The sequence below is a fragment of the Crocuta crocuta genome, unplaced genomic scaffold (assembly GCF_008692635.1).
Source record: "Crocuta crocuta isolate KB4526 unplaced genomic scaffold, BGI_CrCroc_1.0 scaffold11, whole genome shotgun sequence".
In the NCBI taxonomy this organism is placed as follows: Eukaryota; Metazoa; Chordata; class Mammalia; order Carnivora; family Hyaenidae; genus Crocuta; species Crocuta crocuta.
This window is the reverse complement of record NW_027528624.1, coordinates 4503195-4515463: the sequence shown is the minus strand read 5'-3', so window position 1 is coordinate 4515463 and position 12269 is coordinate 4503195. Positions and strand designations below refer to the sequence as shown.

Below are 12269 nucleotides of genomic sequence, written 5' to 3'. Positions count from 1 at the left end.
TTAGGGCAGGCTGCATTTCAAGAACCACCTGTGGTTAGCGTATTGGACAGCCCAGCTCCAGAGCACCCTCTCTTCTGATCCATTCCTTGAGATGCTATCGTATAAATAATCCCCACTTGTTGCTATTTATTAGGTATTCCTGCAGGTACTGCCAAAGGCACATCTGCAGAGTGTCTCTTTTCTCTAGAGAGAAGCCCGCCTGCCCCCACACCCCAGGGCATGCTCCTTCCCACCAGGATGTGTAGCACCTCTCCCCTCTGAGAGCACTGCTCTCCACACTGGCCTCGGGTCCACCCTCCGGAAACCAAGGGGCGTCTTTCTGCACCTGGAAGCAAGCAAAGTCCCAGCACACCAGGCCCTCAAGTTGACAGTGAACATGGACTCCTCATACAGCTAAATTCCAGCCCAGCTGTGAAGGGTGTGAGCACCCCAGGGGGTGAGGCTCTCGGGGCAGGGATGGGGGGTGTCTCGTCACCACCATCTGCTTGGCATTCACCCCAAAGCCTGTGCCTTCATCTGGTCCATTTATGTCCACAGATGAGGCAGGTGAGGGTGTGTCCTAACTAACTCAGCTTCTAACAAGTAGGCTTGTGATCAGCACCATCGGGTGGAAAGGAAAAGTAACAGTGAAAAGCACAAAAAGGTCCTGAAATGAAAATCACTGGTCTTATTTGCTCCTCCCTTCTAACAGGGAGGGTGGGGAAGCAGGCAACAGAGCAGGAATCTCCTAGAAATGCACCAATAATAAAAAGGGCTGGAGATTGCTCATTTCCTCCAGCTGGATTGGCTTCACGGGGCAACACGGGCCACCAAAGGTCGTAGCTCTGGGGCAGCTTCCTAAACTCTTGAGGCCAAGGTCCCCTCCAGCCATTTCCCCCAGACCCCAGGCACTCTCAGAATGAGGCTGTCCTCTGTACCCACTTCTGTAGGAAACACGTAGCAAAAAGGATGAAGAAGGACCTGTGCAGGACAGCTCAGGACCTGAAGCAGCGGGAATCGGCCCCACCCCTGCTACGAGCCCCGAGGCAGAGACGGGGTGAAGGGCGTGGAGCCTGTGCCCTGCCCTGAAGAAGCAGCGGGGAGCACCTGGGAGGGGACCGTCCCTGGGGGTCCCAGAAAGCTGGGCGTTCCCATCCCTGCCTCTGGGCTGAAGTCTCTGTGGTCCGTGAAGCACCGGTGTCTGCACAAGCAGGAAGAGGATGCAGATGGGGGGCTTTAATCCATATTCCAAGGCAGAGACTGGATGCTGCTTTGCTCTTTGAATCCCCCCCACCCCCACCCCGGGGACAGTTCCAGTCATCCACCGGGGTCTGCTGATCTATACTGATGGCATCGCCAGAACACTCAAGGAATTGGACTGGCGAGTCTCCGACATGTGAGCAAGTGTACAGGCGAGGGTACGGGTGAGCAAGCACACGTGGGCGTACCCGTGCGTGGGTCCCAGCGTGTGCAGGAGGGCGAGCACGGCACGGGACAAGATGAAACGTGCGTTCTGCCTCTCTGGGCGTCTAGCTGAGGGATTACCGGGTCAGAGTTAATGCTGAGACATGATTCCAGAATACAGGGGTGGGAAGTAGTTCACATAAGCCACCTGGATGCGGGGAGAGACTGTGCTCCTATAAAGAGACGCTGAGAAGTTTCGACAAGAGGAGTGTCAGCGGGAACGGGGCCAGCCGCTCGGAGTTCAGGCAGCCGTTAGGGCTGGAAACCCGCGTCCTAGGCTGGTGCCCGCTAACCCGGCCCACTAACGGGGTGGTTCTAAACTTCCAAGCTCTATTGGCAAACAGGTGGCATGAGATCTGGCTGCTTCGTCCTTCTAAAGCAGAGGGGGACAGACGGTCTCAGGAGATGGCCGCTTCCCTGTTTATCTAAAAAGGTGCTTTGATTTCAGTTGTCACGATACAGCTCGGAAGGGCTCAGCGGGGGAACACAAAGGACTAATTAAAATCAAATAATAAGACTGTCTCAGAGCCAAGGCACAAGCCCGACCCCATCCATAAGCACTGGCGTGGGTAGAAGCACCGTGAGATAGAATGGTCGCCTGAGACCCCCGATCCCACCTGGGACCTTCTCTCGATGCCTGGCCTCCTCTGGGCACCTCAGCAGGCCTGCGTGGGGGCTTTCCTCTGGGGTTTGCACTTTAATACCCAGGGGTAAATATCTGAGCAGAAAGAATATTGAAGATTCTAAGCAGTGGTAGTGGTAGTGCTGGGTTCTTTGCATCTGCAAATCACGGGATTACTGCTAATTGAAGATGGATTTACTGAGGAGGAAAGGGGAACAGACAAGTCTTTCCATGCAAATGACAGTCGCTGGGCCCTGCCTGGCCTGAAAGCTCCCAGTTTTCTTTCATTGGCACCATATCACTCCCCTGTCTCTGCCAGTCCTTGGGAGAGGCTGAGATGCGGGCCAGGACCGACTGCCAGGTCTGTGCTGAGCTCTGGCAGCAGGTTTGGGTAGCAGTGGGGGTAAACTGAGCCAGTCCAGTGGCCTAAAGGATATCTCCTCTTCCCCCTGAGAAACCAGAGCCCTTCTCTGCAGGGGGAGGGGTGAAGGGACAGGGTGGTGGCTTTCCCCAGGACCTGGAGACAGAGGTCCCTGGCCAGGCCTTGGCCAGGGGGCTTGGCTGGCCCGGGGGATAGGGGGGAGAACACACGGAAAGGCATCCACTTACTTTTCATGTGGGTGGTAACAGACAGAAACAAATTTTCCATGGACTTATTAAATCCTTTAAACTGACCAAGTTCCTGTAACTAAAACAGAGACAGAGGAGAGAGAATGAGAGTTATACTTGAAGCCCCAGGTCTGCCCCAGCAGCCTCTAGGCCGCCAACCCCCAAACAGGTGTGAGTGGAGTGGGGGGTGCTCCGGGCACGTGCAGGTGTGTGTGCATGCGTGTCTGGAGAGCGGAGGGCACTATCCTCTCAGGAGGCAGGGATCCTCTGACTCAACTTCTTTCCTTTGAGGTTTGACACCCACATTTAAGGGAGGGGCATCAGCAAGGGGTGAGGACATGACAGCAACGACCTCTTGGAAAAAACAGCCGACATTTCACTGGCTTAGACTGTACTCAGGCAGACTCTGCTTCTTTAACCTGCTCCTGGATGACGCCAGCCCAGCTCCAGGCAGAGGGGATCCCAACACAACAGCCAACACAATAGTGACACAGGGGCGATGGTGGTGCCAGGCTCAGGGGACCAGCCTGGACCCAGGAGCTAGTTCCACCCCTCCAAGCAGGAGAGAGATGATAAAGCAAAAAAGACAGAAAGGAGATCACTTCCCCTTCAAGTCCCATCCATCCATTCACCCCTCCATCTATCCTTCCCTCCATCCCTGTCCCTCCCTCCATCCCTCCCTCCATGCCTCCATCCATCCATCCATCCATCCATCCATCCATCCATCCATCCCTCCCTCCTTCCATCCCTCTGTCCCTCCCTCCTTCCCTATTTCCATCCATCCATCCATCCATCCATCCATCCATCCCTCCACACCTCCATTCTTCCATCCATCCATCCATCCATCCGTCCGTCCGTCCATCCGTCCGTCCATCCATCCATCCAGGAAATACATCAGTGCTGGAACAAGTTGGAAGGATTTAGAATCTCAAGAAGAAAATGGAACAGAATTTTGAAGTTCATTCCAGGCTCTCAGTTTGAAACTGGAAAAAGAATAAATATACCTCTCTCTCTCCACTAGCATATGGTTGTGCCCTTCTATGTACAGATACAGTTACTCTCTTTAATTTGCAGAATGACAATAATGAGAATAATCAAGGCCATGTGTTTTCATGGCACTTTATAGTTTCCAAGTACCAGCACTGACATTATTTTGTTAATTTCTCATAACAACCATAGGAAACAAACCAGAGGAGAATAATTATTTCCACTTCTCAAGTGGAAACCCAGGTAACTCCAAGATCATACCACTAATTTCTGTAGACAGAAATGGTCCTGGTCTACTTTATATTAGCATCTACAAACACATAAAAGACACACACACACACACACACACACACACACACACACACACACATGCTCCAGGCACTCTCACACCTATGAATCACACACCTGTGAATCAACATGTATTTATTTCTCTTTACACCCCCAGAAGCCCCCCCCCGACTGCAGCCTATTCAGATCCCCACACTCAAGAGCACAGTGCGCAGTTAGGGAGGACAGCCAGCAAAATGATAAGAGTAAAGTGGTGGGGATGTGGGGTGCAGGCAGGGATGAAGGGTACAGGTGAGGAAATGGGGTGCAGTTGAAGATGTGGGGTGCAGGTGGGGATATAGGGCGCAGGTGAGGACATGGGGGACAGGTGGGTATATGGGGTATAGATGAGGATGTGGGGTGCAGGCAGAAGGTGAGTCGTTATTAATGCACATGATCCCATGGCCCCCAAAGCATGGCGGACGCACAGACAGTGGGCAGGCCCAGCACTTCCGGTCTCCATTCTCTGCCTCCCTCCATGGCCAGCTTCAGCCACAATTAGATCCCTTTGCTCTGAGGGTCTTGGTCCAACCTCTAAGACGCCCTTTCTTCCTCCATTTCCCTCCCACGTCCCCTTCCCCAGGGAGGCCCAGAACAGTCACATTACCCTGTAAGAGCTGCTACTGCACTGGCTTTCACTCAGAGGAGGTGGGGTAGGAGGAACCACAGAAATTTTGCTGCCAAGGAAAAATACAGGAATAAGAAACAGGTCATCAACGATCCAACTGTTAGTCTTACAAATACACAAGACTCGCCATCATCCTATGGTTCAAGTTCTCTGATTTTGTTTTTCCTTTTACGTCCTTGCACTTTAGAAGAGGACCCAGCAGCCTGCCTGGATCTGCCCCTCCCGTATTGGTACCGGATATTCGGTATTTTCTGGTAACGTGACGAACGAGCACCACGCTACTGGCGTCCGGGCTTAGCGCTCCATCCGTGTTGTCTATAGTAGCCCGGCCGCCTGGGGACCCAGGCCTCACGCACGTGTCCCATATAGATGTGCGTGTTCTCTCTGCCCAAACCGCACCAGCAGAAGTGCCAAAAATTCCGTGGATGTCATGAATCAACAAATCAAGCATGAGAGGAATAAGAAGCTTGTGATGGGGGAGTAAGAGAAATGAAGAGGTTCCATGATTGGAAAATCTCATCATGGGCCAAAAAAAAAAAAAAAAAAGCTGGTGGGGAGCTTTCAGAATAGTTTGATAAATTCGGTGAAATCAGGTGTGTGAATTGTTGCCAACTTCAAGAACCCTAGGTGTTTAGGGCTGTGTATCAAGAAGTGAGCATCTCTCCGACCATTCTTCACTTCCACCAATTTTATTACACAGACGTCTGAGGTGTCAGGCACCGGGCATGATGTCGGAAACAGGAGTGATTCATAAAAGCAAACGCTTGGTTTAGAATTTCATTTAAAATGCCATCAAAAATAATATTTCATTTCCTGACAACATTTCAGAAGAATTTAAGAAATAAAACCTGTCGTGAGAAAATGCTCTGCTGGCTGCTGAGAAGGCTTTTCATAAGAATCTGGAAATATCTCCGTTTAAATCTTTTCCAGGCACTTTATCATTTAAAAAAAAAAAGTCACATTCCAAAGCAGCCAGGTCTGAAAGTCAAGAGATCTAGAAGTTCTTTCAGCAAGTCCTTGGTGCTCAGGGCCCTGCGGGGCCAGGACGGTCCGCCCCAGGACGGCGCTCACCTCAGTTCCTGATAAGATTGCAAGAGCTTTGCTCCAGCGCTGCAGTGTTGGCCTGGAAAAGATACCAGGAAAGGTCACTCGTTAGTAAGAAGACAACCTTGGGGAGGCAAACACAGGCAGTAACCAAAATAAAATTACTGTTTTTCTAATAAAACTTCAAGTAAAGTGGGTGATAGAAAGGCTCTAGGGGCACCTGGGTGGCTTAGTTGGTTAAGCGTCTGGTGTCGGCTCAGGTCATGATCTCACCGTTCGTGGGTTCGAGCCCCGTGTCAGACTCTGCACTGACAGCTTGGAGCCTGGACCTTGCTTCGGGTTCTGTGTCTCCCTCTTTCTCTGCCCCTCCCCTGCTTGTGTATGCTCTCTCTCTCTCTCTCTCTCAAAAATAAATAAAAAACTTAAAAAAAAAAAGGCTCTAAAATTCTATTGTGGTGATGGTCACACAACTCTGTAAATTGACTTTAAAAAATTATGGACTTAAAACAGATAAAGTTTCTGTTCTAGAAACTACATTCCACTAAAGCCGTTGTTAAAAACATGCACCTATACCCACGCTAAGAGACCATAATTGCTAGGAATGACTGCTTTTATTAAAAGCTGACGTTGGGTTAGATTTTCTAAATCTGGAAAATTTGAAAAGCCGTCCTAAGCTTCCAAGCTTCCATTTGTCCTTTGGAAACATTTCATAATTGAATGACTATATTCCACTAAACATTCCTTGTTGTGGAGATTAAATTAATCTGTTAAAAAATGTAATCTGCTTATTTCTAGTTATAGAGGCTAATAATTTCCTAAACAAGACAGCATCTGATATAGTGCCCTTTTTGTTTCAAAGACAGGGGATTTCATGATGTATTAAGTCCCCCAAAATAGAACTCTACATGTTCATAGTTCTGTGAACACAATGTTTCCTGGCCCCATGCATAGGAATAGGTTAGTCTACCCAGCTGGGAAGCCTTCTAGCAGATTCTCTTGCTCAGGGACGTTCCCCATTGGGCTCCGCACAGCTCAACACACAGCTGAGAACCACCGGACCCGCCATCTTGGGGGTCTGTCTAGCTCCTGTGCTGTGTGTTTGAAAGTTTTAATCCATTCCAAAGACAGGCTTACTGAGTCACATCGTTTCCATCAGACATGAAGAAGGGCAGGGAGGACTTGAGGAGGGGAGAGGCAAGCGTCTCTGATATCGAGCCCCAAACCTTAAAGCCAAGAGGCTGCTGACGCCCGGTGACCCTGAGCCGTGCAGCCCCCAGGGCAGGGGCCCTTAACTGGAGCTGGCCTCAGGGAGTGCAGGAGCCCGGACATCCTAGGTCAGACCCTGAGTCTCCCTGTTCGTGTACATTTTGCTGGAGGTTCATGACCGTGTTCACCAGATTCTAAAAGGAGTCTGTGAGCCCTCCCCATCCCCCGCTAAGAGATGGTTTTGGGGGTAACCGGGTGGCTCTGTCGGTTGAGTTTACGACTTCGGCTCAGGTCATGATCTCTCGGTTTGTGAGTTTGAGCCCCACACCAGGCTCTCTGCTGTCAGTGCAGAGCCCATTTTGGGGCTGCCCCTCCCGCTCTTGCATGCTTCCAGAAATAAATAAATATTTTTAAAAAAAGAAAAGAAAGCAATGCTTCTCTAAGGCAGAACAGAAGGGCGGCCCCCAAAGGCTGAGCGCTGTGCTAGGAATGGCTGCAATCCCACAGCTGCAGGAGCCACGGGAAAGAAAAGAGCTCGGCCAGGAGACAACGAGAACCACCCGAACTGCCTCACGGTCGGTTGTCATGAAAGCAGAGAAAAACAAGGCAAAGAAAGAGAAAAGTTAGTGACGCTGTTTGCCCAGGGTGGCCTGGGTGAAAACGCAGAACCCAAGAGATGGGGAGATCTGAGCCCTCTTGCGGGTTGGCTGGTTGGCTCACCCTGGCTGCTGGCTCCTTTCCCGGCTGCCTGCCCTCCGCAGACCCTCAGCGTCTTGTGTCCAGATTGTTGTGACAGCGTCCCCAAGGCACCAGAGCTAGAGTAACCCCCGCCCCCCAAACCGATGCTATCACCACCGCCTAAAGCCCTGCAGTGGCTCCCTATTGCCGTGGCCCAAACTGCGAGCCACTTGCAGCGTCCTCGGCCTCTATGCCTTCTCTGGGCCCACCTCTCCCGCGGGCTCGGAGGCAGCATCTCTCATTGGTTCTTACAGCCCTACATCCTCGGACCTTGCCCACTTACTCCCATTTACCCCCAGCTCATCTCCTGGTGCCCCGTCTCCGTTCTTAATTTCAGCTGAGTCCCCCTACAGATTTCTTTTTTTTTTTTTGATGAATCTTTTCTTTCTTTTTTTTTTTTACAAATAGTTTATTGTCAAGTTGGTTTCCATATAACACCCATCGCTCAGCCCCACAAGTGCCCTCCTCCATGCCCATCTCCCCCCTTCCCCCCACATCCATCAGTCCTCAGTTTTTGTCAGCATTCAAGAGTCTCTCATGGTTTGCCTCTCTCCCTTTCCCCCACCATTTCCCCCCTTCTTCTCCCCCATGGTCCTCAGCTAAGTTCCTCCTAACCCTCCTATACGTGCAAACACGCCTCCCCAGGTCCCGGGAAGGCCTGGCCACAAGTGGCTCTCTTCTGCCCCCTGCTGGCCGCGTCGGGCCTGACCGGCCGCGCTGGGGGCTCAGCCCATGCTTTCTGTAAAAACCGAGTTAAGTATTCCAGGCTCCGTGCAGTCTCCGTCCTCTGCCCCGGTGACAGCAGCCAGACAACAGGAAACAGTGGGCTCTGATATAATACGATGGACGCTGAAACTTGAATTTCATGGTTTTTTTTTTTTAAGTGTTACACATATTCTTTTGGCCATTCAAAAACCTAAAACTCATTCCTCACTCACAGGACACACAAACACAGACAGGGGGACAGGCTTGGCCCTAGGGTCCTGCTGCACCCCATGTCCTAGCTCCCCCGAGTGTGATGAACCTCAGGCCCATCCCCCAAGGCCGTTCCCTGGAGTTTGGGAAGCGCCACCCTGTGCCTGTGTCCTGTTCACCGTGTGCGTCCATTTTCCTTCCTCTCCATCCCTCAGGTGTTTCGTCTCAGGGACTTCCTTAAAAAGCACTATCTGGGGGCGCCTGGGTGGCTTAGTCGGTTAAGCGTCCGACTTTCGCTTAGGTCATGATCTCGCGNGCTGAGAGGCAGCCTGGAGTGGGGCCGGGAGCTCAGCTGACATTCATTAGCAGCTGACTGTGCCCTGTGCCGTGGGGACGGCTCTCCGTGCATGCTGGGCTTGTCACCAGGTGGCACCCCAATTTCATCAATGAAAACGGAGGCTCAGGGACATTCTGTCATAGGCCCAAAGTTGCAGTCTACAAATGACAAAGCTGCCTTTTGCGCCCTGACTTGCCTCCAAAGTGGGACACACACACGTTACGGCAGAGCAGACCAGTGACTGTGTTTTGGGGGGGCACCATGCTCCCTACTTTTCTCAGGTGTGACAATTTTCAGACTAAAAAGCAAGGGGAAAAACAACCACTAATAAACCAATGGCCAACTCCCTCAAAACTCTGGGATTTCTTAATTTTATTTATTCTTTAAAAATGTTTATTTATTTAGGGAGAGAAAGAACGAGAGAGAGTGCAAGTGGGGGAGGGGGAGAGAGAGAGGGAGACAGAGAGAGAATCCCAAGCAGGCTCCACACTGTCAGGGGACGCAAGGCTCAATCCCACCAGCTGTGAGATGGTGACCTGAGCTGAAATCAAGAGTCAGACGCTTGCCATCCAGGTGCCCCGTGAGATTTCTTAGTCTAGAAATGCTTTCTATCTGTCCTGTGTGTCTTACTCTGCTTAAATCAAGAAACAAAGCCCGTGCACGCAGGTTGGGGCATCGGGCCTTGGGCGTGAGGGCCCTGGGGGAGACAGGGGCTGGGCAGTGAGCATGCCAACAGCGCCCTCCATGCCCCTTCCCCGGGGTCCCCCTTCTGTCCCAGCCCCGCCCCTCCCCCTCCAACACACCCTCCAGAGGGGGAGGTGCTGTCCTTTGCTTACAGTGCGCTGTGTGGACACAGCCCCTGCCCTTCCTCCACCGCATCCCAAGGCTGCCCTGGGCTGAGTTGTATCCCCTGAAGAGACATGCTGAAGTGTAACCCTTAGCCCCTGCGACTGTGACCTTATTTGGAGACAGAGTCTTTGCAGAACGAGCTAAGGTGAGGTCATTAGGATGGGCCCTCATCCCACATGACTGGTGTCTTCATGAACAAGGGGGAAATGGGGGGCGCCTGAGGGGCTCAGTCAGCTGGGCGTCAGACTCGATTTCGCCTCAGGTCATGATCTCACAGTTCGTGAACTCAAGCCCCGCATTGGGCTCTGCGCTGACAGTGTGGAGCCTTGCTTGGGACTCCCTGTCTCCATCCCTCGCTCTCTGTCCCTCCCCCTCCCCCCTCCAATAAATAAATAAACAAACTTTATTTTAAAAAAAGAAACACTTGGGCTTGGAGAGAGACATGCACACAGGGAAGATGACCTTGATTTTGGACTCCCAGCCCCCAGAACAGTGAGACGGCAATGCATTCTCGCTTCGCTCTAGCGTCAGAGGTCCTTTGTGATTCAGTCCCTCCTGCCTCCCGGGGTCCCCTTCATACACCCCGGGGAAGGTGAACCTCCCAGATGCCGGCGCCCACCAGACCCCCGTGATCCTGGCTCACGTGCCTTCCTGCCCTGCCAGGGGATTGTTCTAGGGATCCTGGCCTGTCCCCACCCGGCTGGCCTCTTCGCGCTCGGCCCGCACACCTCACTCACAGTCCCGCCTGGGCTGTGATAGTGCGCATCTATTCGGTCTCCTCAGCTAGACACTGAACTCTTTGAGGACCCGGGTCTTGTCTGACGCAGCTTGGTGTCATCAGTACCAGTAGAGGGTTTGTCGTGCAAGGTGGGAAGGGGCGGTTATAACTACAACAGCAACTAGCACTATTTCAACAGTAAGTGTTATCTTCTCATTTGAGCCATACGACCAAATACGCATGAAAACACAGTCATCATGTTTTCACAACTTGGGCTACATGTAACTCCTCCATTCATTCACATTCTTCGTGTGGAATCCACAGGCGCACTTTTCGGGGAGAAGGAAGGGTGGGAAGGACAGCTCTGCTCACAAGTAAGAGCATCCGGTGCTGGAAGGGTCCATTCCAGCTACGGGACACAGCGGTGGTGTCTAGGGCAAAACCCAGCTGCGGCTGGCACAGCGTGTCTGAGACAAATCACCTTCTATCTACGCACTACTTCTCAAATGAAGGGGCACCTGGGTGGCTCCGTCGGCTAAGTGTCTGACTCTTGATTTTGCAGATCATGATCCCGCAGTTCGTGAATTCGAGTCCCATGTGGGGCTCTGCGCTGCGCTGACAGCTGCTTGGGATTCTTGGGATTTTCTCTCTTTTCCTCTCTCTGTGCCCCTCCTCCACTTGGGCATATACAACACTCTCTCTATATATAAATAAATAAACTTAAATTTTAAATAGGGATGCGGCACCCTATTTCAGGTGCTCACAAAAACTCCCATAGAACAGATGCCCCTCCTAGCTGGCTCTACTGTCATGCCGGCCAAGCGCACTAACACCAGCCTACCGGCTCCCTGGACCCCAGGCCCTGCGGCAGCGGCCAGGCCCTGCTACCCCAATACTCTTCCCGCTTGGGTAACATGGTCACAGGAAAGAGGGCACAGACCAGACTCTCTGGAATGCCCCAGTGCAACTCGGCCAGCCTGGCAAATCGCACTGTCATGGTGGCCAAATGGCCTCACGTTCTGAACTGCGGGATCTGAGTGGGCTATTCTTCTTCCAAGACATCACCCCTAATGCCCCCTGCTGCGCTGTGAGGCCCCACAGCAGCCCCTTGTCAGAACTGCTATGCACCCCCAGACAGCCATGTGGGATCCAGCTGCAGAGCTAACAGACCATCAAGCAGAAGGAGGGCCTGGCCCACAACCACCTCTCTGCTGGCGCCCGTGGAGGGGAGCAGCGCCCTATGTAGGAAACCACCCCCTGGAATTCCAGGTGTGTGACCCAGTGCAAAAGGCAGGCGGGGCTATCCCGTGTGGGGCCTTCCTGGGAACAATGCAGATGTACCCTTCCCTCAAGACGCTTTTGTCTACCCTTAGGAATTGGTCGTAATATATGGATTTTGTTAGAACAACACATTTTGCTGATTCTTCCAGAAAAATCATCACAATAAGCACACAAATTTTGGATGTCGTGAAACTGCACCCCTTTAGATGTGGCTCCCTAGTACAGTGTTCAACCTGTACAACTGTACGTGATAGTCCTCATGGTTGGTCCACACTGGAACTTGAGTATCCTCTAAATTTTAGAAAAGGTAAATAAAACCAAAGGTTGGAAGGGGTATTGGACAATCACAGTGTGTTTTAGGACTTTTTTTTCTTTAATAGGAAAGAAAATCCCTAGAACAATAAAGTTTTAAACCAATTTTTGGCTCATATGCACAGAATAGAAAATGTCTCAAAAAATTTGACCTATAAACCCCTCAGCATATAAAGAATCACAGTATCCTGTCATAAATGGTTTTGGAGGTGGATTCCAGAGCCATTTTAAAATATATTTTAGTCCTTAGAGA

The 12269-nt window shown here is 51.6% G+C and overlaps 1 protein-coding gene across 5 annotated transcripts in view; it reads right to left on the bottom strand.

The window, feature by feature from the left end:
• The window catches only part of SYTL3 (synaptotagmin like 3), a 98298-nt gene that overhangs the window by 35436 nt on the left and 50593 nt on the right, over positions 1–12269 (bottom strand). For all 5 annotated transcript variants that reach the window (XM_077755127.1, XM_077755129.1, XM_077755132.1 and 2 more), the window contains 3 exons: positions 5688–5739; positions 4596–4665; positions 2675–2753 (listed from right to left, as the gene is read on the bottom strand). In XM_077755127.1, the coding sequence (XP_077611253.1) occupies positions 2675–2753; positions 4596–4665; positions 5688–5739 (201 nt within the window). The remainder of the gene's footprint in view (positions 1–2674; positions 2754–4595; positions 4666–5687; positions 5740–12269) is intronic.